Source organism: Clarias gariepinus, chromosome 8 (assembly GCF_024256425.1).
Source record: "Clarias gariepinus isolate MV-2021 ecotype Netherlands chromosome 8, CGAR_prim_01v2, whole genome shotgun sequence".
NCBI lineage: Eukaryota > Metazoa > Chordata > Actinopteri > Siluriformes > Clariidae > Clarias > Clarias gariepinus.
Window position 1 is genome coordinate 25,413,579 of NC_071107.1, and position 24,156 is coordinate 25,437,734.

A 24,156-nucleotide genomic window follows, 5' to 3' on the forward strand; every position below is an offset into this window, starting at 1 on the left:
CTCCTGTAGGGTGGGACATTCACGCCATGACTGGTTCCTCTTCTGAAATCCTTCATGCTCCTTGAAATCAGATTGCTGACGATGACTCGGCTGGGCCTGAATTCCCTTAGAGGGTTCTTGCTTTTTATAACCTAGCAAGTTTAAGCTAGCAGGGCTCAGAATTCTGTATGTAATCTCATCCAAGAATTGTGAGAATTTAAGCTTTTCCTCCAGAAGCTGGATCTTCCATTCTGGTAATACTGGACATGGTGAAGCAGAGGACGTTGAGGCATCAGCTCTTGGGGGAGACGCACCTCTTTTCCGCTCCTGGTCCAGGAACACGCACTTTGGCTTTTTGTTATGGCTGTGGCTACATCTAAGCATCTCTGCTGATTTTGACTTGCGTAGCGTATACTTTGCACATACTCTAAGGTAGTCTGTCTGCTTCAGTATACCCTTGGTTGGCGGTGCCTGTCTTGGAAATGCAGACTTGGAGAGACGCCATTCTACTTTGGGAGGAAAGATTTCTGCCTCTTTCTTAAAGACTAATGAACGCTCCCCACTTCTGCTGGAGTGAGCTGGGGAAATGCAGCCAATGCTCTTCTGGGACCCTTGCCAGGTAAGATGATCCTCTTCAACGGATTTTAAAAGCAGGTCTTCACTGCGGCTTATAAATCGGTTTATGCCCGTGCCCGCTCTGGGGGGAAGAGCGACTCCAACAGCACCATGGCTAAATATCCGAGGAGGAGGAAGGACAATGAGGTCTAAGCTAGAGAGACTGGAAACTTCCAGTTCGCTGTCTGACCAGGATGATGAGAAAACATCAGGGCCCTCACAATTGTCTGAGCATTTCATGTAAGGGCCGGTAAAGTGTGAGTGATGCGAAATAGAAGAATAATCTGGGAGACAAATTACCTGACTGGGAGCATGCTGGGCTGGGGCTGGAGAGTCACAAGTTGCTGTGGGGCTGCCACTAAGGTCCTCTCGGAAAATGGGCTGATTGTGGCGAGTTTCGCGGTGCTGCGGTGGTGCCTTGCGGTACGGCTTGCGGGCTGGGGCTGCACTCGTCATTCTTGAAGCTGAACCTTAATCCACACGCTGCACATCAATCCTGCCAGGAAATAGGCATAAAAGAATCGAAAGAGCACCAACATAGAGTCCTGCTTCATGAAAAAAAAAAAGACTGCTCAGTTCATCTGCCTGTTCTCTTTCTCCCCTAGCTCACTACCTCCAGCTCCCCAAGCGACTGCCATCAAAAAACAGTTTAAATCGATAGGCTTTGATGAATGCAGCATCACTGGGCACTAACAAAAACTGCCGGAAGCAGACCATCAAAGACAGAGAAAGAGAGGGGGGGCCTGCCACTTCAAATAATCATTAAAAATCTGTGATTGTGTGGAGTACTTTTAAACAGTTGGACTGATCATGTGAGAATGTGTAGTTAAAAAAAAAAAAAAAAAAAAATGCGTGCATGCTTTTCAATAAGGAAGACAAAACAAGAAATAAATCATGGTGAATATGGGAAAATAAGAAAGTAGATTTTCCCATATGCGAGTGATTGATTACAAGCTGAAGTGCATTTTAAACACAAACCACTGCATGACGCCTGAATGCATGATTTTTATAAAAAGCTAACTTTGCGATAGAAACATGGTTACCTCTCTAAATAATAATGCACAAACATAAGTCTTTACACACCTGACAGCACGTTAAAACATGAGATAGAAGAAAAAAATTATTTCCACCCTACTGTTTGATTGACAACTACATAAAAAGCTTTGCTACCACTACAATCTAATATATTTTGTGAAATTCTGGATAAGCATAAAGCCTTTTTTTTTTCTTGCTTGTCTCTTCTTATATAGTGCCAAAAACTGTAGAAAACAATCACATCACATCAGCAACTCTCACAGGACTCTCCTCTAATTTCTGGGTCGGACCCTCCTGTTTGTCCGGTTATTCCTTAAAACAGCAGCTATTTTAAGGGAGCAATGAAACCCACCTTTACTGATAAAACAGGAACAATAAAAGGCTTGTGTGTGCCACAGCTTTCCACCAATGTTAAATCAATGGCATTCCCGGGGCTGTGCTACTAAGGGTGAGGCTTAAGGTCACCGTGACACACATGCAGGCTCAGGACACACACCGTCAAAACATGCTGTGCTAAAGTTATTTCCTTAAAATGGCAAAAGGATGTCATTAGCCATGGTCCAAAATAAAAACATGGCGCGGTTCCAAAATATGAGAACACAATGATAGATTTTAAATTTAAAGCTTGAAATAAATATTTTAAAGGGAAGAATTGAGACGAAGATAAGAAAATGCTTAAAATCTTTCAATCTTTAAAAAACATTCAGTAGTTAAGACTACATAATTTGGTCACTTTAATCAAATTTCTGACATTGTGACATTTTTAGCTTTTTTGTACAAAAGCTTTAAACCTTCCTTCAAATTATTTTTTCTACTGTGTTCAGAAGGCACGTCCATGGTTTTGATCTAACAAATCATTAGGGTAATACAAATCTGATGTCTATCTATATAAACGCTCTAAAAATACAAAAGGCCGTACTGAAAGTAATCAAAAAGTGGGTATAATCTTTTTTATTAACTGACATAAATCTTTAAAAAATAAATTGGTAACGCTTCCTCTGTAGTAACCCTTCTTCTATCATTAAATTTTTGACAAAGGAGGGGTGCAGCATCTTCAACATTTACAGAAGGTTAAAGAATGATTAGAGAGATGATATCAGTGCTTTCCCGTACAACAGCACAGGCATGACAGTCCGCCATGCCAACAAGACCCACAGCCATGTCTACACGATAGTGTATACACTTTATTTTTTTAATCCAATTTCCCCCAATGTACTGTGAAATAATCATTGCACATACTGATTTGTCTTGTGCCAAGTGAACCCACCTGTTTATAGTGGGCAGGGCTTTATGTTTAACCTCTCTCCATCAGTCCAGTACAAAATACACTTCAACTCAAGTATAGTAAAATCTATTCCTGCCAATAATACCAGCCGAAATATCAGCTTTCTGATGGGTGTAATGGTTGCAGATATAAATTATTCTTTACCGAGTGCAGAAGCTTTCGAGTGGCGCAACACACAACACACATTTTTATAGAGTTACATCATCAAAATACATGCGTGTTAAATGCCTACAATCTGCCTTTTTCTCCAAACTGTGTGTGTAAATCTCAAATCTCATTTTCTTTATAATCCGAAATGTGGCGCAACCTAAACTATTTACACATTTTCATCCTGGGTGGTAGGAGTGAATTATTTGCCAAGTCTGTTATAAATAATTATTTAATAACAAATTAGGGTAATTGTAAAATCATGATACCTACAGAAATTATATTTTAATCTGAGTGGCAACCAGATACAATATTATCACGATATCACTTTTTTAACATTTTTACACTATAAAACTAAGATCAGCAGTTTGGGTTTATTAATTATGGATTGCAAAATGAGCACAGTACATGCTTTTTAAATAAAATAAAAAAAGAAAACATGTTGCCATTTTCTTAAATCAACTCTTTTTCTAACTGCATGCTTTATCTTAGCAGCTCATTAGTTTCTCAAATAATTGGGTGCTACTACATACAAATAACAAGAAAGTAAAATCTCGCATAAAAAAAAACAAACAAAAAAAAAACACTGGGACTGTTTCCCCAAAACAATTTGTCCCTGTTTGCCTATGACTCACTGGTCGTCAATGACTCAGTGGAAAAATCAGCCTCTATCAAACGAGAACAAAAGACCTTTTGAGATCCATGTAGGCTCGTCTTTCTTAAGACAGCAAATGAAAGATGAAGATTTTATTGGGCCTTTATTTACAGGTGTCAAAAGACCCTTTCAGACAGGTATTCCATGCCATTAACCTGATTGCAGCTGAAAATGTCAGCTTCATGTCTGAATGATTACCCTGGTCACTTTTCAATAATAATCATGATGATAATCTTACTAGGTCAGACCTCGTAAACTTTACAAATCACTTCCTACACAGCATAAGTCTGAAGTGCATGCAGATTAACGTGCGGGACAGGCACACAAGATTGCAGCATACTTATAGGATATTGTTACGTACAGCGGACCTAAAAATCACGACAATCAAGGTGTTCTTGTCAGTCGTGTTGCCTCAGTGGGTGGTGTTTGGCGCAATAGGGACACTTCTTACCATATTAGGCAGGCCATAATAAGTGGTTTATAATAAGTAGTTTTTCACAGTGGCTTTTTACAGTTTGTATGTACTGTAAACACAACAGCTGAAAACTTTTATAATTGTGTTGTGTGCGAGCCTGGTTGCACCCTACAGTAATTGCTGACTTTGTGACTATAACCAAGTGTGACTATAACTAAGAATTGTTTTGTTGGACTTTTAAACAATGAAACAAAAAAATTGGTCTGACCGTATACATCCTGAAATCACTTAATCTCTTAAGTATCACAAACACCATGCCTCTCCCAGTCGCTGTCAAAATGAATGATATGTAAAAGTGACTTACAGCACTGTCAAAGTCTTAAGCCACCATTAAGTTTGCTGTTTTACCTGTTTATGCTTAAACAACCATTTTTCTCATTCTCTTTAACTAGAAAATACATACACAGTACAAAAAACTGTCACAAAAACAGCTTCTACAGGCTGACGCGACATGTATTTAGCATGGCCTCCACTTGCACTTGCACTCGATTGGCAGACAAGATCAGATTTACTGCAGATGTGTTACCCCAGGTTTAAATAAAGCCGTGAAAGGCATCTTATTGATTAATTGAGCTACTTTTTTTTTTTGTTGTTTAGCATTACACTCGCATCTTGTATGGGTTTCTTTCTGTGAAAGCTTGTTAAAAAAACAATTCAAAATGCCAAAAATTACACAATCTGACATTCATTAAATTATACTTTTGCAGCAAGGTCACTTTTTATCACAAAGGGAAAACAAACTGGATACTCAAGATGTGGTATTCAGAAAGAATTATCAAGAATAGGGAGAGGTCAAGGGCAAAAAACTAAAGTGGAAGATGAAGACGACTGTTAAAATCCAATGAGAACTTTCTTAGTTTCCTATTTGAGAGACCGGAAGAACCTGGCTCAGCTTCTGGCAGCTTCATCTGGATGCCAAGTCGATCTTCCATTGTCTGAAGAAGCTTGATCAGCAATGGCCTTTGTGGAAGGACAGCAGCCAAGAAAACAGTTTTTTTGGTAGGGGACTGCTGAGAAGGCTAAAATATCCAAAAGCTCACAAATATTGGAGTAAAGATTAGCAATATTATGCAGTGAGGAATTGAAGTTTGAAATTTTTGGGTCTAATCTTCAGCAGTATGTGAGAAAAAGACTTGAAGAGAGGTGGAAGAATGAGTGCTTGCAGCCATCAGAGAATGCATAGTGGAGAGTCTGTCTTGGTTTGTGGCCGCATTTGCGTATATTTGGGAACTGTTTTTTTTTTTTTTTTTTCATGATGATCCCAAACATATTGCAAATGCCATCAAATTATATTTACAAAAAAATAAAAATAAATAAGCAGATACAACTCATAGACTGATCTCGACTATCATAAAAATCAGTATGGGATCACCTGGACAGAAGAAGAAATAAAATACAGGATAAATTTAATGACAAACTCTGGGAAGATGGGAGATGCTGAAGAAAGCCTGGTACAAAAATACCAGAAAAGGCTTCCAAAATAATGCAATATGTGCAAAACTTCTGCCTGTAAAAGCTGTTTTGTTCAGACACTTAGTATCTTTTAACACAGTGTACATTTCCTGTATTTTTTTGGCCATACCCTAATAAAGAGGCTGAGAACTGAATATGCATGTTCATTTTAGTGATGCTAAAAAAGTTAATGGTGTAAAAGACATTTGCACAATACTGCATTTTTGAATTTTAGAAAATTGTTGTTTAAACAGATTGCTGAAGCAATACGGTTATGTATCCTGTGTCTAATAAGGGCTTAAGGTACAAGCTTACTAGTTACAAATAGTAGCTGTATCTGAGGGCGAGGCGGCACATTTTTCCATCAATGAACTTAAAGAAGCTCCTTTACTAACAGAAAAGCGGATTTAGTTTCAGCATGTGGCCCTTACACTCACAGGCCCACGCAAAGGCTGCTGTCTTTCATAGTGGAGTGCTATTCACTATAATTAGGTGCACTTTATCATGTTGTCGTTCATTTCTGTAAAAATATAACATTTGAATTGAATATCAATCAGAGGTGAATTTAATGCTTAATTCAATTATTTTATTGCTTACTTGTACCATTGATTTTCACATGACCAAAAGACCAACTAATCTATTGTAGCTCACTACTGTAATCACAGGAATATAATCTATAATGGGTATTTTGAAAATTGAAAAGCGTATTTAAAAATGCAGCATAAAGTTAATATACAACATAACAGACTGAAGTATATTAATGTCATCAGGAGACAGGAAACAGTCAGTTATAGTAATTAAAATTACATCAATTATACTGATTAGAATATTGATTAGAAGTAATATAAACATAAATCAAAATTAATTAAATAAAAAGATAAAATTAAGTAAGAAATCTGCACAGTATGTCAGATTAACCTTTAACATTAACTACCACATTTTTCAAACAAAACTTTTTCCATCCTCTAGCAGGTGCTACGGAGTGACATATTTGCAATAAAATATGTATCAATCACACTGTAATTTAATATTGTTTCAGTATTTTGACCATACATGTGCTACTTTGGATGGGTATGTCAAGATATTATGCCACTAACATAAAAATGTCATGGCCACACTAGTGGAAGTTTGCCGTATTATCTCCTCAGTGATTAGACAATATAAATTTCCTTTATAGAACATCAGAAGGATTAAGATCTGGACTGAATCAAAGACCTTATCTAAAGTAGGGAAACAATAAAAGGGGGTATTGTTAAAAAAAATAAATTGAAAATTTTGAAAAATGCATTTAAATATTTTTTTTTCCGAGACAGCAGATCTATGTATGTAGTGTATCTGCTTATTCTTTATAATAAAATGACCTGAACTTTATTGCAATGTGTTCATAAGAAATTCTGTTGATGATATTCCAAGCTAATGTCATTAAAAATGAAAGATTTACATTTTTTTATTTTTTTTCATTTTTAGCACATTCTAGCAGAGATGTTTGTCAGCTTGTATTTACTGGCCAAATTTCACTAATCGCCACTCGCCAATGTGCTGCCAAACACTAGTATTGTGTGTACTTCCTTGCTGTGACCAGCTTTCATTTGCAGTCAGAGCCCATTCCTCTTCTCTAAAGATCATCCTTTTAGAAACTAGAAGTCCAGAAACTGTCACTGCAGATTTGAAGTCAGCTTCACTAAATATCACGAATGTGACAGTGAATGAGCAGACAGTAGGAGCCTGCAGAGACCATGTGGAAGCTGGTGTTAATACATCCCTGCTGACTCAAAGCACTGAAGCGAGATAGCAAGGCGGGCATAAAAATACTGCATACAGAGATATAAATATTAGCATATAACTTGGCTTCAAAATTAAACAGGTACAGATGCACAAAACCTCAAGATCCGAAGGACACTAATGGGATGTTCTGAAAAGCAAAACATCAGATCATGTTAAAAAAAAAAAATAATAATAATAAAAATAAATAAACAGCACTAAAATGTAAATGAGACATAGATTAGTACAGGTCAAATAACTTCATTTTTATTAACTACATATTCGACTTGATGGCCTGAAAATCTCTACATCTTTCTACTGAAGCCATGTGCATCAACCTGTCGTTACTGAAATAGTAGAAGGAGACAGATTCAGCCAATTAAGACTATTTCTGGAGGCAGACTCTCCCAACAATGCACAGGCCAAGGGTGAAAAAACACACAACAAACTTTTAATAGGCTTTCTCGACTAATTAAACATACCCGAAAAGTGAGACGGTGGTTCTGAGATGTCCTCGATCACGTGTAATCAGGCCCAGGCCATTCTGAAACACAAACAGGGGCAAGCATGAAACTTTCACGCATTGTTAAACATGAAAGTATATCGATTTCAAATGCAAGGAGAAAATATCAAGTATATCTTTTAGGGCTGTCCCCGAATAGTCGAAGATTCGATGCATCGATTTGCGGAGCCTGATTCGACCACCGATCTCACAGTCGAATCTTCGCGGGTGAAACGAGCATCATACCATTTCGGCAATATGGGGGTGCTCAATGTCTAATTGCACACAGAACTACTGGTTTTGTACGGTTATATTAAGTTATATACAGCCTTTAATTATGATAATGCAGTAAAAACAAAAGTGAAAAGAAAGAAGCGTTCAATAAATATTTTTAGCGTGTTTGTGAATAAATCCAACCACCCCTGTGACAGATTTAATTTTCACTTTCCCTGATCCATGATGAGATGAGGACCATCTTGACGGCAGGGATTAGGCTACATAATGTCTGGATTAAGAAAATCTAAAGTGTGGATGCACTTTGAAATCGTAAAAGGTGATCCAAAAAAAGTAAAATGTAAGTTGTGCCAACAGCTCATGTCGTACCACTCATCGACAACAAACATGGCTTTCCAATTAAAACGGGTAAGTTTCTTACTAATAAAGACGGTTCACTCTTTCATATATAATGGCGCTTTTAATTTACGAATAGTAATATCATACGTTGGGATTTAAAATATGTTCGTCATTTTTTAGATCCACCCACAGTATCAGACTGACGACGGCAGTTCATCCAGCAGCAGTACCGGAGCTGCGCCAAAACTAATTCAAAGAAAGCTAGATTTGAGGCCGCCATTGTCCGAGAAAAAAATTGCAGAGTTTATTGCGCTTGACATGAGGCCAGTGAATGTTGTGGATGGTGACGGTTTTAAAGAATTAATGCGCACACTTGAATTTTCTCCAAGGCTGGATTTATTATCAGTAAAACCAGGAGCGCACTGCTGCCGGCCAACGTTGACAAGTTGGTTTTCCTCGCACACAATTTGAAAAGACTCAAACGCACACAAGCAGAGTGAAAGACTGGATTTTTTTCGATCGGGTAGGGTACAATTGTTTTCAAACATTTCAGCCGTTTACTAATTTTAATTGGCTGTGAACATGTTTAGCTAAATAGCTGCCAGTTTGCGTTTATTGTTGTTTCGGCAGTTAAAAAGAAAGCATTCACAATTCTGGCTAAACTTCCGTTGTTCTAATAATTTATTTCGTTTTATTTTATTTATTGATCATTCAGGGTTACCTAATTTAACTGTGGTTTGTGTTTTTATTTTATATATATATATATATATATATATATATATATATATATATATATATATATATATATATATGTTCCCCTGCACTTTGGCATTTTGCACACATTTGTTATGCTCCCTGTGACTTGATTCTGAGTTTATTTTTTTTATTATTAGAAATGTATAATCTGTTCTAATTTAATTCTTTAAATTAATGTTTTTTTGTGTCAATGTTGCGCTGCACTGAAAGCATGTTGGCACAGGCAATTTTGCCGATTTAATTTAATTTCGCAAAATGTGAAATGCAAATCCTTTTTTTAAAGGGTTATTTATCAAAATGTTCTTTTATTATTTGTCTAATGTTCTGTATTTCGATCGCGGCTTTAGAATATTTTGAGAAAACATAAATAAGTTCGTTGTTGCTGTGTGCAGTGCAAAAAATAAAAATAGTTTTACCCTCCTGCTGACTATAGTGTCGTGCCCTCCCAACCCATTCACACAAACACATAGGCCTAGATGATTCGACAATCGGTCGACTATAGAAAGATTCGAAAATTCTGATTCGACTATGAAAATTCATAGTCGGGGACAGCCCTAATATCTTTACACTGCTAAATCCCTAATCAGTCATAGACCGAGTAAATATCTGGTATTACAACTAGGAAATGCTTAACGATATGAAAAAATAAAATGCAAAAGATGTACAGAGAGGCCCAAAAAAATTTATATACACTTCTGAACAACTACAAGTTTAAACTCAGATTGAATTGTTGCGGCGTGTTGTATTATTATATTTCCTCTAAAGATGGCAGTAGCCAAACCATCGTTGTTGTCATCATGTGACATGCGTGGCCTGTTGAAGTGCGTTTACCCTTTTTTAAAAAAAATTTTGGCCCCTCTTTTGTGCAAGGATTTAATTATAAATATATTTCCTTTAAGTTTCACCAGAATTAAATGTTCCTAAAAGTATTTGTAAATTTAGTCTTAGCCTCAGTCTTGTTTCAAATATTTAGTTGACTGGATCCTTCTTTTGTTAGTCAAGTTGTAGTTTACCAAAGGGCTCGAAATTTTAAATTGCAGTTTAGTCATAAGAAAAAGAATTTTAGCTTAGTTTTAGAGATTTGTTATGAGTCTTTTTTTCATTCATCTCACTTAAGATTTGTGCTACCTAATGAAATAAACATGTTGAATGATTAAAAATCTGGTTCAATGATTTGAGAAATACATGCAGACATGGAAAATCTTGCGAGTTGCAAGTTTTATTTTGCACTTGACATAATGCAATAATTCAGGTCCAAAGACTTCTATAAAACAAACAACTTTGGCAGAGGTGTTGTCTCTGGAGCCTCTGTACTCCCAACTTCATCGTCCCTACCAGACAACTCACACAGTGGCACATTTCACGTTATACATTCTTCAGCGTTTCTGAGAAGATTCTGAATGTCCTCATCATTTTCAATAAGGGCTTCTGCTGATACACTGGAATCAACAAAGCATCCGGCCGCAGCAAGAGAAAAGAACTTTGCTGTGACATTGAGAAAACAGCCAAAGCGTTAATCCATGTTTGCAGTCAATATCTGAGCCAGTGTAGCTCTGTCCCTGTAGCTCCTGGCATGAGCTAGGAAAAAAAAAATAACTCTGAGAGGTGGCTGCTCAAGCCCAGTACTGCAGGCACAAGGGACAGGCAATTTGTGTTACTTTTAGGCACCTTTGTGTGTTCTGCAAATGGAAGAGCAAGCTACTGAGAATGGCGACCTTCTGGGTGGCGGGTGGTTCCAGCCCATGGTGTCGCTTACTGCTGTAAGATAGAATTTCAAGTAAATGAGAAATTCTGAAACATGAACTGGACCATTTGGTTGGACAATCTTTGATGAGACGTCCACATTGTTGTGTGTGTTCCTTCTGGATATTATTGACTAAAGAGTAAGCTGCAGAGCATGAAAAACACAAACCTTTCATTAATCCACCATGAACTATTAATATTATACAATGGCACATTATAAGCACACAAAATATTAAACATTCTTCCCTAATATTTACTAATTAACTAATATTTAATCTTGTATCTAAATACAGTGGTGTGAAAAACTATTTGCCCCCTTCCTGATTTCTTATTCTTTTGCATGTTTGTCACACAAAATGTTTCTGATCATCAAACACATTTAACTATTAGTCAAAGATAACACAAGTAAACACAAAATGCAGTTTTTAAATGATGTTTTTTATTATTTGGGGAGAAAAAAAATCCAAACCTACATGGCCCTGTGTAAAAAAGTAATGCCCCCTGAACCTAATAACTGGTTGGGCCACCCCTAGCAGCAATAACTGCAATCAAGCGTTTGCGATAACTTGCAACGAGTCTTTTACAGCGTTCTGAAGGAATTTTGGCCCACTCATCTTTGCAGAATTGTTGTAATTCAGCTTTATTTGAGGGTTTTCTAGCATGAACCGCATTTTTAAGGTCATGCCACAACATCTCAAGACTTTGACTAGGCCACTCCAAAGTCTTCATTTTGTTTTTCTTCAGCCATTCAGAGGTGGATTTGCTGGTGTGTTTTGGGTGATTGTCCTGCTGCAGCACCCAAGATCGCTTCAGCTTGAGTTGACGAACAGATGGCCGGACATTCTCCTTCAGGATTTTTTGGTAGACAGTAGAATTCATGGTTCCATCTATCACAGCAAGTCTTCCAGGTCCTGAAGCAGCAAAACAACCCCAGACCATCACACTACCACCACCATATTTTACTGTTGGTATGATGTTCTTTTTCTGAAATGCTGTGTTACTTTTACGCCAGATGTAAAGGGACACGCACCTTGCAAAAAGTTCAACTTTTGTCTTGTCGGTCCACAAGGTATTTTCCCAAAAGTCTTGGCAATCATTGAGATGTTTTTTAGCAAAATTGAGACGAGCCTTAATGTTCTTTTTGCTTAAAAGTGGTTTGCGCCTTGGAAATCTGCCATGCAGGCCGTTTTTGCCCAGTCTCTTTCTTATGGTGGAGTCGTGAACACTGACCTTAATTGAGGCAAGTAAGGCCTGCAGTTCTTTAGATGTTGTCCTGGGGTCTTTTGTGGCCTCTCGGATGAGTTGTCTCTGCGCTCTTGGGGTAATTTTGGTCGGCCGGCCACTCCTGGGAAGGTTCACCACTGTTCCATGTTTTTGCCATTTGTGGATAATGGCTCTCACTGTGGTTCGCTGGAGTCCCAAAGCTTTCAAATTGGCTTTATAACCTTTACCAGACTGATAGATCTCAATTACTTTTGTTCTCATTTGTTCCTGAAATTTCTTTGGATCTTGGCATGATGTCTAGCTTTTGAGGTGCTTTTGGTCTACTTCTCTGTGTCAGGTAGCTCCTATTTAAGTGATTTCTTGATTGAAACAGGTGTGGCAGTAATCAGGCCTGGGGGTGACTACAGAAATTGAACTCAGGTGTGATAAACCACAGTTAAGTTATTATTTAACAAGGGGGCAATCACTTTTTCACACAGGGCCATGTAGGTTTGGATTATTTTTCTCCCTAAATAATAAAAACCATCATTTAAAAACTGCATTTTGTGTTCAATTATAATATCTTTGACTAATAGTTAACGGTTTTTGATGAGCAGAAACATTTAAGTGTGACAAACATGCAAAAGAATAAGAAATCAGCCAGGGGGCAAGTAGTTTTTCACACCACTGTATATGTATACAACAATGAATAAACCTAATATCTAGACCATTAAATACATTCTGTACATAAATGATGAACATCATTGACAGAGCTTTCATTTCCTCCCTCTTCATCACAGTCCTCAGTATTGTCCTCTACAGAACTCCTGTCCTTCTCTTCAAGGTAAAAAGCAACCAACATGTTGGTTCCATCACCAGTGATAATCGTAAGATTATTTTTTTTCTTTTGGGATCCCCGTCCTTCTGTACACTCACAATTGGTAAACCATTGACTTTAGGTTCAGAAGTGTGTGTTCAGCTTCATCCTGGATTTTGAAATAACAAGTACTGCCTTCAAGTAAGGACGCTGAGAGCCCCTTTGTTGTCCATATGTCCAAGCCAATGACTACTTTGTGTGTCTTGGGCAGTATCTGAATTTTTTCCATTTCAGCCAGGTACATTTTGTTCACTAGGTTTGTATTATTATTATTATTTTTTTTTTACAGTAGTTCTTTTATCAATGTTTTTTTCTATCATGATGGAATCCATGGACGAGGAAGCTGTCTGGCCTATGCACTAAGCTATTGCCTTTTCTTTGTTACATTGTTCCTGTGAGTCTGGTTTGTACTTTGTGTGAAAAAGGACTGCACCTGAGATAGATGGCCTCTACTCTTTCCTGGGTGTTGCTTTATCCTGCCTGGAATCTATGACAAGAATAAATAAAATGAAGTCTAAATAGATATAACATCAAGAAATCTAGCAATTTTTATGAATACTTACTATGATTTTAATGTAAAAAAAAAATCAAACCCTGGGCCTCCGAGTGGCGCAATGGTAAAGTGCTCGCCCTATCATCCGGAGATCGCTGGTTCGAACCCCGGGTGATGCTGTTTTCCTCCCACAGCCAGAGGTCTAGAGAGAGCTGATTGGCCGAGCTCTCTCAGGGGGGAGGGATGAGAGGTACTCGCGCTCCCACATTAATCCCGGCTCTACAGCCAATCAGGCGCGCCTGTGAGCTCGCGCACGCGGAAGGAGCGGCTAGTGCTTTCCTCCGAGTGTGTTACTCTGCCCCTAATGGTGCGTGAGCAAGCAGTTCGAAAAGATGCGGTCGGCTGACGTCACGCGGTTCAGGGGAAACACGTGATAGTATTCGGCCCTCCCGGCTAAGTGGTAGCAGTAGCCTTAATGTGGGAGCCCCCTAGTGACGGGGAGGAATTGGCTACGACTAAATTAGGGGAGAAAATTGGAAAAATCAAAAAAAAATAAAAAAATCAAACCCTGAGCATCTGGTGAAAAAAAAAGAAAGACTACACGATCAAAACTAGGTGGTGTTACAGTCACTGAAAAAATTGTAGATTATGCATGCATTTACAGCACTTTTTTTAAAGCAATGTTAGTGCATATTAAATTTGTTTCTATGCCAAATCAAATTAATTTTGATGGCAATGCGAAGGACTAAAAAATATTATCTGTTATTAAGTCAGCTACTCAAGTGTCAAGTGTTGATTTTATCACTGCTAGTTTTAGACAGAAATTTCGACTTAATTGGCACTTGCAATCTAGCACCATTAGCACTGATAAAGCCTAGCTAGCCTCAGAATGGTCTATTTGACATGCTGTGAAAGGGGTTTCAGGCTTTCAAGATGGCACAAAGTAATGTGAGCTACCTACAACAGGGTACAAATGGTCATGACATAGCTTTAAGCAAAACGTTTAGCAGCAAAACTGCCTGGGCTTTATTGTTTTTGTTTTGGTAGAAAAACAGATGGGCATGATGGTCATCTACTATTAACAGATGCTTACCTTCATGACAACTTAATGAGTCCAATACTGTATAGTTCTGCCATTCATTTAACTCTCCATCACAACTACTCAACAATCAGACTTGGCCAAAATTTTTATTTATTTTTTTTAATCGACCTGCATGGTGTAGGCTTAACAACACACAGATAACTGGTTGGTTTAGAGCTTTATTTTTATTTTATCATGGATTTTGAGATGTTTTTATGCTCATCACAGCTGGAAAAATTGTTTTGTTTTTGTTCAACTTATGGAGCCACCCAGTGACCTAGAACCAGCCTGCCCATTTTTCTGTAACCCGTCTCCTCAATAAGGCATTTCTTCCTGCAGTGCTGTCACTCACTCTGTGGTTTTGCACCATTCTACAGAACTGTACTTACCCTCTATATTTTGCGCGTCAAAATTTTAGAGGGAAGAAAAATAGAATATATTTCTTTAAAAAACTCAAATGAGCCGATGTGAACTTAAGCTCACCGATATATGCACGATTGTATGCAATATACTGCTTTCACCTGCTGATTAGATAACAGCATAAATGAGCAGGAGTATAAGAGAGAGGCAGCAAGGAAAAGGCAAGTGTTGAGGAAATAAAAGATAAATAAAAGACAATTTTGTCAGTATTTTTAAAAAAGTTAATATTATGGTGGCCCTGAAGTGCAAAACAAATTAACAAAACTGAAAACAAAATAACAAAACCCAAAACAAAATAAACTCAAAACCAAATTAACAAAACGGAAATCATAATGACTAATATCTGACTGGCCGAGAAGTGCAATACAAATTAACAAAACGGAAAAAAAATTAAAAAACAAATAACAAAACACAAAACTATTTTTTTTTGGGGGGGGGGGGGGTTTTGTTGTTTTTTTGTTTTGTTGTTTTGTTTTTGGTTTTGTTAATTTGGTTTTGAATTTGTTCATTCGTTTTCCGTTTTGTTAATTTGTATTGCACTTCTCGGCCAGTCCGATACAAACCGGAAAAGGTAGATATAGATTGCGAATGAAATGCTTACCGCTGATTGGACGAGACATCTGTCACTCAAGATATACAGGAAGTACTGTAGTAGCGGTAGATTTGTGTGTGTATGAATGTGCAAACATCATTGTGGTTTCAAATATGGCCCTGAAGTCAGTTTTGTTAATTTTTTTGCACTTCACGGCCATCATAGTTTAAAGTGAAGCAGAACACACAAGAAATAAAGATAAAGAAACAAGTTCCTGTATATCTCGAGTGACAGATGTCTCGTCCAATCAGTGGTAAGCATTTTATTCGCTAACTATACGTATCTTTTCCGGTTTGTATCGGACTGGCCGAGAAGTGCAATACAAATTAACAAAACGGAACAAATTCAAAACCAAATTAACAAATCAGAAAACAAAATAACAAAACCAAAAACTAAACAACAAAACTCCCCCCTCCAAAAAAAAAAAAAAAAATAGTTTTGTTATTTGGTTTTTAATTTGTTTTCCGTTTTGTTAATTTGTATTGCACTTCTCGGCCAGTCAGATATTAGTTATTTTGTTTACCATTTTTTTGTTATTTTGGTTTTGAATTCGTTATTTTGTTTTGGGTTTTGTTATTTTGTTTTCAGTTTTGTTAATTTGTTTTGCACTTCAGGGCCACCGTACAATATACCTCATAATACCACAAATAACCACGACCATACAACTAACACCGATTTATAGTATGGTTTAGAGAACACTGGAAATATCATTACTTCTGCTTCACAAAACCGCAAATACTGCCCCAAACACCTTAAAAAATATTAACACTCAATCACTTTTCTCTAGTGAACATAATTTAAAATGGGTTACTTTCACAAAATATGATACACAACACACTACTTTATGGTTGGTTTAATATCAACCATAATGAACTACACTACAACTTTAGAGGCATGACATTGCACTCATAATAGACATAATCTGCTCAGATTGAAGTGTTCCTCCAGATTAAAGACTAATGATCTTATGTTAAAATTAAGCTGCTTACAAAATTGCAGCAAACATGTTTGAAGAATTTATTCCCTCTTGAGTTCACTATAAAAGCTGTCCTTTGTGTAATGTTTAAGACTTTCTGCTTAAAAAAAAACCCCAAGAAAACAAGAAAAACAAAGGCTACTTGCCATGTGGTGCCCTGGACCAGAGCCACACAGGTGAAGAACACGGTAAGAATATACGGGAGATAAACCCAACATGGTTTCAGAATTCTTTTCCACTGTTTGCTAGAGCAGATGCCATGCACATGATTGAATGAAGAAAAGTAAAGTTCACTTAAATCACATACTGTATGTAGACAGATGAAAGAAGGGACACATGCAGTTATAGAGAGAAGGGTTTGAGGTAAATTAACGAAATGAAGATGTAATGATTAATTATTAAAAAGCACCTGAGCAGGATGAAATACAGCTCACCTAGCCCACACTGAATAATTTAACAAGACATATGAGGCCATGGTTCATATATCCACACATCTGGAGGGAGGAAAAAGACTGATTATACTTTCAGCCAATTGGCGGGGTAAGATAGCACCGGTTCCTTATTCCTCCCTCAACTGAACCCAGATAACAAGACAGGAATGTAAGACAGCTGAAAAGCAAAAGCCTTGGCTTTACAAAAAGCCTTGGCTTTACAAAAAGCCTTCGTACTGTCTTTTCTGTCACACCGACACTTATTAAATGTTGGAATTTAGGTGATAAGAAGTTAAAAAAAAAGAGAAAAAAAAGAAAAAAAAGAGAAAAAGTCAGATAAACTGAGTACAAGTACCAAGTAACATTTTCTGAGTGAGCGGTTAAAACAGGTAAAATGAACTGAATTTACAGGTTTGGTGAACTGAATTTACAAGAAATATGATGTGTTCTTGACATGCTCCTGATTATATGCAAGAAGCTTTGCACCACAATGCTGATTAAATTGATACACCATCGGACAACGCATCTTCTTTGACCGTATTAAGCATAAAACCTCACGGCTTAACCGCATAAAAATCACGCCAATCCTCAGAAATACAACCTTTTAAAAATACAGGTTCAGAGGAGCTTTAAAGCCCGACAGTGAATGTGTGTTTCTCACCTCAAGCTCCAGTCATTGCAGTGAACGTGTCCCTTCGGTAACCAGGGAAACTCAATCCCTCTCGATCTCCTCTTCCTTCCACTTGCCCTTCTCCTCCTGGCATGTGAACTCCGAGGCTATCAATGACCTGAAACAAAAGACAGGTGGGTGAAAATGAACATGGCACCGAGAGCGACCTGCTGTCAGTCATTAAGCCATGTGGGACCTGGTTTTACGGCCTCACGCATCACTCTGCTTCCTAGGCTCTAAAGCATTTAGATTGTGATTAAAGAGTGGATCATCATAATGGAATTGCGTGACTGATGGATATCATGAAAAAGGTTGTGGTATTCCTCTCATATTTCGCTCAGAACAGTGAAAATCACTGGCCTCGTGGGATTTAGGAGGGGCTGCAAAAATGGCTCATCTCTGCCCACTTACTTGGCATATAAATACTGCATGAACACACTAAAAATGTGAAACTTAACGTTCTGATTTTTTTTTAAGGAATCGTGAAAAAAAAGGGAAACATGTACATGTAGGCAACTAATTTTGATGAGATGTGTTACCCATATAAAGTAAAAAATCCAGGAATATTCCTACCTACTCCTCTACCTAATCCTACATACTTGTCTTAGCCAGGGAGACTGAATTAAGATCTAAAAATATCCTCTGGGAAAAAATAAAAATCCATTTCTAACTGTTTCTAAATTGCAGAATGAGTTAGAATCTTCAACATGCAAAAAGATCAACATGCAGCTGTGATTTGTCTATTACAAAGATATAACTAAAAATAATCTTACTCTAGAAATAGCTACAATAAAATATACAATAAGTGCTGGGGGGAAAGAGGTTAAACAAAAAAAAGTTTTTTTAACACATTTAAACAAACAGCACTATTATTTATAATCTTAATAAAAAATAAATAAAAAAAAAAACGGATACTGGATACTCGGTTATTTTCCCGTGCTGTTACATCAGATTTCTGTGGCTATGTTTTCTCATAAGATCTGTGATTTCTTTCATAACGGCACATTGCCACTTTTATTATACCATTATAGTTATTAGAAAAACAATAATTTTAGTTAGAGAACATATGAAACAGCAGCTTATTACTTGCTGCCGGCAAAATGAACATGATCTGACCGTTCGCTTCCTGTTTTTAGAGGAAGCCACGCTGTTACATACTTCCTGCCTGCCTTTGTGTTTCTGAGAGCTTTTCCTTTTCGCTCTCTTCCATGTGCATAGTGACTTATGTGGTGAGAAATAAAATTCTTTATGACGGATTGGGTTTTAATGTGGAATCCAATGCTTGGACATGTTTGCTACTGTATGAATAGATTGAGAACAATCCAAGTTTCAACAGGCACTGAAACCACTGTGTCACCTATGTTGATTTGGTTTATTTTGCAATTCTGTAAGTATATAACTACAGATTTTATATTACAGATTTAACAAAATATGATAATTTTGTAAGAAAGTTTTACAAAAAAACATTTGTTTTACAAAAAACTTTTTTTGTAAGACATTGTCAATGTTGAAGCTTATGGTTTAAGTTGAGTAAATAAATCTTTTACAGCATACAGCCATAAAATTGGCAGAATATTCACATGCCTGCTTAATGTTCCTGTTTATATCCCTCTTTTTACATAATATTTTCTATTTTGTAGCATCATGCATAAACTTATTGCATAGCCATGTTATATACAAACACACTTACTTATTTGACCTGCACCTTACAAGTTGAACAATGCCAATATTTGCACCGATACACATTATCTACATTACTATTTGCAATCCATCCATCCATCCATCCATCCATCCATCCATCCATCCATCCATCCATCCATCCATCTTTCTGTCCACCACACCTGAAGAGATGACCTATTCCATACAACACTACCACCTGTAAGATCATAGAAGAGTGATTGTTTGCTACCTCAAATGCAAACATACAGTATTATAAATACAACATAAAAAAAAAATCAATCATGACACAATACACAATGACATAAAACTGTATCCATCTCCCATCTCTAGGTGAGGTCAACATTAATTAATAGGTCATACGATATATGACCCGTTATTATCACAATTTTATAAATATCCTAATCCAATATTAATAAAAAAATATATTTTTTTAATTCTAAACAAACTATATAACTAAATCATTCGCTCCTACCACTTGGGACGCTCTCCTGCCTGCCAATGTATAAATAGTTTAGTGTGTGCCACCTGTAGGATTACTAAGGAACTGCAACATTTTACCACCTCAAATTACATTAAAGAATCATGACACGTCACATTACTGAATTACTTTTTCCTCCACATCTGTATTAAATAACTGACTCACTTAATAGACGCGCACAAACATGATCGTTCACAGCCCAAAATTCTGGAACAGGAACATGCTGTGAATGTGATTATTTATTCTGGTGTGGCTAGCTTTCAGCACTTTCACTGCTATGAACCGGATTTGATTCCTGAGCGAACCAACCCCACCCACTGGAGGTTGCACAAATCAGTACACTCAATGCTATTCCCAAACCCAGATTAAATGGGGACTGCACCAGAAAAAGCATTTAGGATTAAACTTGTGCCAAATCAAATCCATGGACTTGGTGATCTGATGTGAGAGAAGAAGCAGGCAGGAGAGAGATTTTATTATTTTTTTTAACGAATTTATTAGAAATGTGTTAGTGTCCTGTTGAAGCCATCACTAGGTTTATGTTTGGACTCTTAGTCTGCCTTTTAGCAGTTCCTGCTCTAGCAGTTCTCTCTCCCACTTCATGAAAAGTTGCTGATGACCTCAGGATGTTTGCAAATTGAACCTTTTATATTTGCCAGAGTTACAGGAAAAATCTGCAGTCTGAAGCATAACAAAAAAAAAAATCTTTAGTTTAATACACAGGAGGTTTACCAAATCACTGGTTACTATATTGCAGTTTCTCGTTATATTACAAACAACATACAAACCAATCAACACCACAAGCCTCTTAAATTTTAATGAAACCGATAACATGGAGTTGTTTGAGGATAGTGCGCAAATGGTTCCCTTCCAAGAGTTTTTTCATGCATAATTTCTGTTGAAAGTGATCATTAGCAATTTACTAACACCTGAACACACAGGGTACATGAGATCTGCTCGTCTTCCCACAGTCACAGCACACTCTGTGTGTGTGTCTGTGTGTGTGTGGTGTGTGGTGTATGTGTGTGGTGTGTGTGCGCCCCATGCCCTCAGTAAATCTGTTCCATGTTAAGTTTTTGACCTATTCATCCATCCAAAGTGTTTTATCAACTCTTATTCTATTGAGATTACAGGATACTTTCCTCTCTGACAAGTGTTCTCGATACTGAGATCACCAGACTTCAAATCAAAGCTGTAGGAACAATTGAGAAGTAGATTTCCTCTGTCTATTTAATCAAGAGATGGTAAAGAATTTGCTCCCGCTATATGTTTTTTTCTTGCAAGTCAGAGCATGACACACTGTTAGAGTTAAACACACCTAGACAGCCAGCAAGTGTAATCCCATCATATTTTACTACTTCATATACTTAGCGTTAAATGAAGCTTTTTAAACAACATTATAGGGAGATAATTAATAACAATACACAGTGGTCCAGGATAAGGACAGGACTTCTGGTAATGGTAATGGTAACGTCTTCGTTAATTTACAGCACTTAAAAGTTTTAAATATTTCATTTAACATGTAATGAATATAAAATATATATGGGAATTTCACACTTTGCATTACATTACAAAAATTACATAAAAAAATATAATATAAATATATATTTATTTATATATTTTTTTAAATATATATTTTTTTAAATGCACTGTGCATATGTGAAGATTTCATAAACCTGGCAGAACACAGTTAAATATCAAAATACTTTTTTTTGCTGTTCAAAACCATTTCTAATCTTCCTATTTTGACAGTTTCATGTTTTTCATGGGTGAACTTTTTTATTTTTCCTCCAAGAACTATACCACAGAGTCTCAGAAACCATGGCAACCATAATGCTGATGTTCAACCGCAGGGCACGCACTTATCATTCTGCGTTCACATTACAAGCCACACTGTTCAAGTCCAATGTTTTGTCGTCACATAAGACTGCATGTCATGACAGTCCACATTTATAATAACAAGTGACTTTTATCTGACTCTAACGCATCTGTCCACTGGACATGGACACATACAGGTTTGAATACTTCTTTGCTCATACCATCAAGGTTAAAACGCATCATGTTTGTGCAAGCGTTTATTCATTTTAAACAATGGATGCAATTGTAACAAAAATACACCTGTGGGATTTGCTCTGGAGGATGGCAAGCAATTAAATGGCTGTGTTTGGTCCAAAGGAAGGAAGAGGCTAACTGCCTCGCTTTAGCTGTTTTAGCATCTGTTGCTAGCACTACTTTGATGACATCAACACCCTACACATCTGACCATTCGCACAGATTGGTCACATCTCATGACCATGTATTCCATACATGTCCAATCTAGAACCAGTAATATAAAAGCGGCTCAGATAAAAAAATTGAATTAAAAAAATAAATATATTAAAAAAAACTGGGATACCTTTTCTTATCCAGAACGCATTTACAAGAAGGCTAAAGGCTGGCCGACACTTGAACACACTTTACAAACCATGTGTATTCAGCTAGGTGGAAGATTTTAAATGTTGAAACTAACTGGTAGTGTTTACAGAAAAAACTGTACTTCTATCAAACTGACCCCTATTATTTTAATCAACACTGTTGATGCTGTTTTTGTTTCGCCTGTTGGTGCTGTAACCAAACTTTATTTGTTGTTGTTAAGTCTTTCAGCTGCTCCCATTGAGGGGTCGCCAGAGCGGACACAACAACTTTGCACAGGTTTTATGCTGGATGCCCTTCCTGATGCAACCCTCCCATTTTTATCCAGGCTTGGAATCAGTACTGCATCCAGTGGCTGGGGTTTTGGCCATTGGCTGGAAATCGAACCCGGGCTGGTTTCCTTTTCTACCTTTTTTAATAGGGAATGAAGTAAAAAAAATGTCTTCCCTGCAGCTAAGACAACTCACACCAAATAAAATGGCTTTGTAAAAAAAATAATAATAATAAAAAAAAAATAGGGCAATACACTCACTCACTCATCTTCTATACCGCTTTATCCTGTATTCAGGGTCGCAGGGACCTGAAGCCTATCCCAGGAGACTTGGGGCACGAGGCAGGGGCAATTTGGGAACGTCCATTAACCTTACCTACGTGTCTTTGGAATGTGGGAGTAAACCGGAGTACCCGGAGGAAACCCACTAAGCACAGGGAGAACATGCAAACTCCATGCACACAGAGCCAGGAATCGAGCCTGGCTGGGAATCGAACCCGAAAAATTCCAACATTAACACAAAGTTTAAATGTGGGTCATTTCTGTAAAGCATTCCTTGCATGGTTACTACGATCTGCTCTGTCGTCTTAGTGACACAGTTTCTTCGGGAAATCTTTGCACTGCTAAGCAGTGAATAATCTTATTTGCCCCTCTGTTCCTCACACACCAGCAAACACAGAGTGCAGTTACACGGGCAGTGGATAAACTCCACAGAAACATTGTGCAGATGTAAAAGGATGGGCTGCATTATGGGAACGTCCAGACGCTCATTGTATGACTGAAGCAAGTGCAAGAGAAAGGAATGTTCAGAAGAAGTGAACTGTGGGAACTAGAAAAAAAAATAGTGCTATGTTCCATTCCACAGCATACGTCACACTGGACTCCCTACACCCTGCTACCTGTGCAGTGAACGTCAGTCGAAGGACCATTACCCAAAAAAAAAAAATCCCCCATTCTGGAACCCCCAGTGACGACATCACTGCCTTCGTGTGTTACCCCGGTAACGTAAGCACCACAAATACCTGCTACTGCTACTGTGGAAATCTCACACTATGTTCAGCATTAAATGTTATGTTTATGGCTAAATGGTAAATAAATGAATAAACAGTAAAAAAAAATAAAACCTTGGTAAAAGTTACATTAAAAAGCATGGTCAAGAAAATTATTAGGGATGCACCGAAATTTCGGCCGCCGAAAATTTTCGGCCGAAATAGCCTTATCGGTTTCGGCCGAAACGTAAGAAAGCGCCGAAAATAAAAGCCGAAATTGTTGCCACGCCTCTCCCATCCTCCCGTCTCGTTCGCGCTGTCATTACGCATCAAACACGGAGTATGTCGGCGGTTTGGAAGCACTTCAAAGTTTCAGATGAGGACAGCAAAGTTGCAATATGCAAGATTTTTTTAATACAAACAAAAAGAAAATATTTTAAACATGTTTTTTAATGAAGCCATTTTTGGTTTCGGTATCGGTTTTCGGCCAAGTGCATCTAAAAATTTCAGTTTCGTTTTCGGCCCAGAATTTTCATTTCGGTGCATCCCTAAAAATTATCATTTAAACAACTGAATGTATTTGAAAGGAAAAGCAATTTATATGT

At 37.4% G+C, this 24,156-nt stretch overlaps 1 protein-coding gene across 2 annotated transcripts in view; it reads right to left on the reverse strand.

Moving 5' to 3' along the window:
• The window catches only part of tjap1 (tight junction associated protein 1 (peripheral)), a 66,042-nt gene that overhangs the window by 19,080 nt on the left and 22,806 nt on the right, over positions 1-24,156 (reverse strand). Inside the window, exons 2-4 of one of the 2 annotated variants that reach the window (XM_053501676.1) lie at positions 17,713-17,839; positions 7,887-7,948; positions 895-1,077 (exon numbers count right to left, since the gene is read on the reverse strand). In XM_053501676.1, coding sequence (XP_053357651.1) covers positions 895-1,050 — 156 coding nt within the window. In that variant the 5' untranslated portion in view covers positions 1,051-1,077; positions 7,887-7,948; positions 17,713-17,839. Of the gene's footprint in view, positions 1-894; positions 1,091-7,886; positions 7,949-17,712; positions 17,840-24,156 lie in introns of both variants that reach the window. The other variant, XM_053501675.1, reaches the window with a different exon arrangement.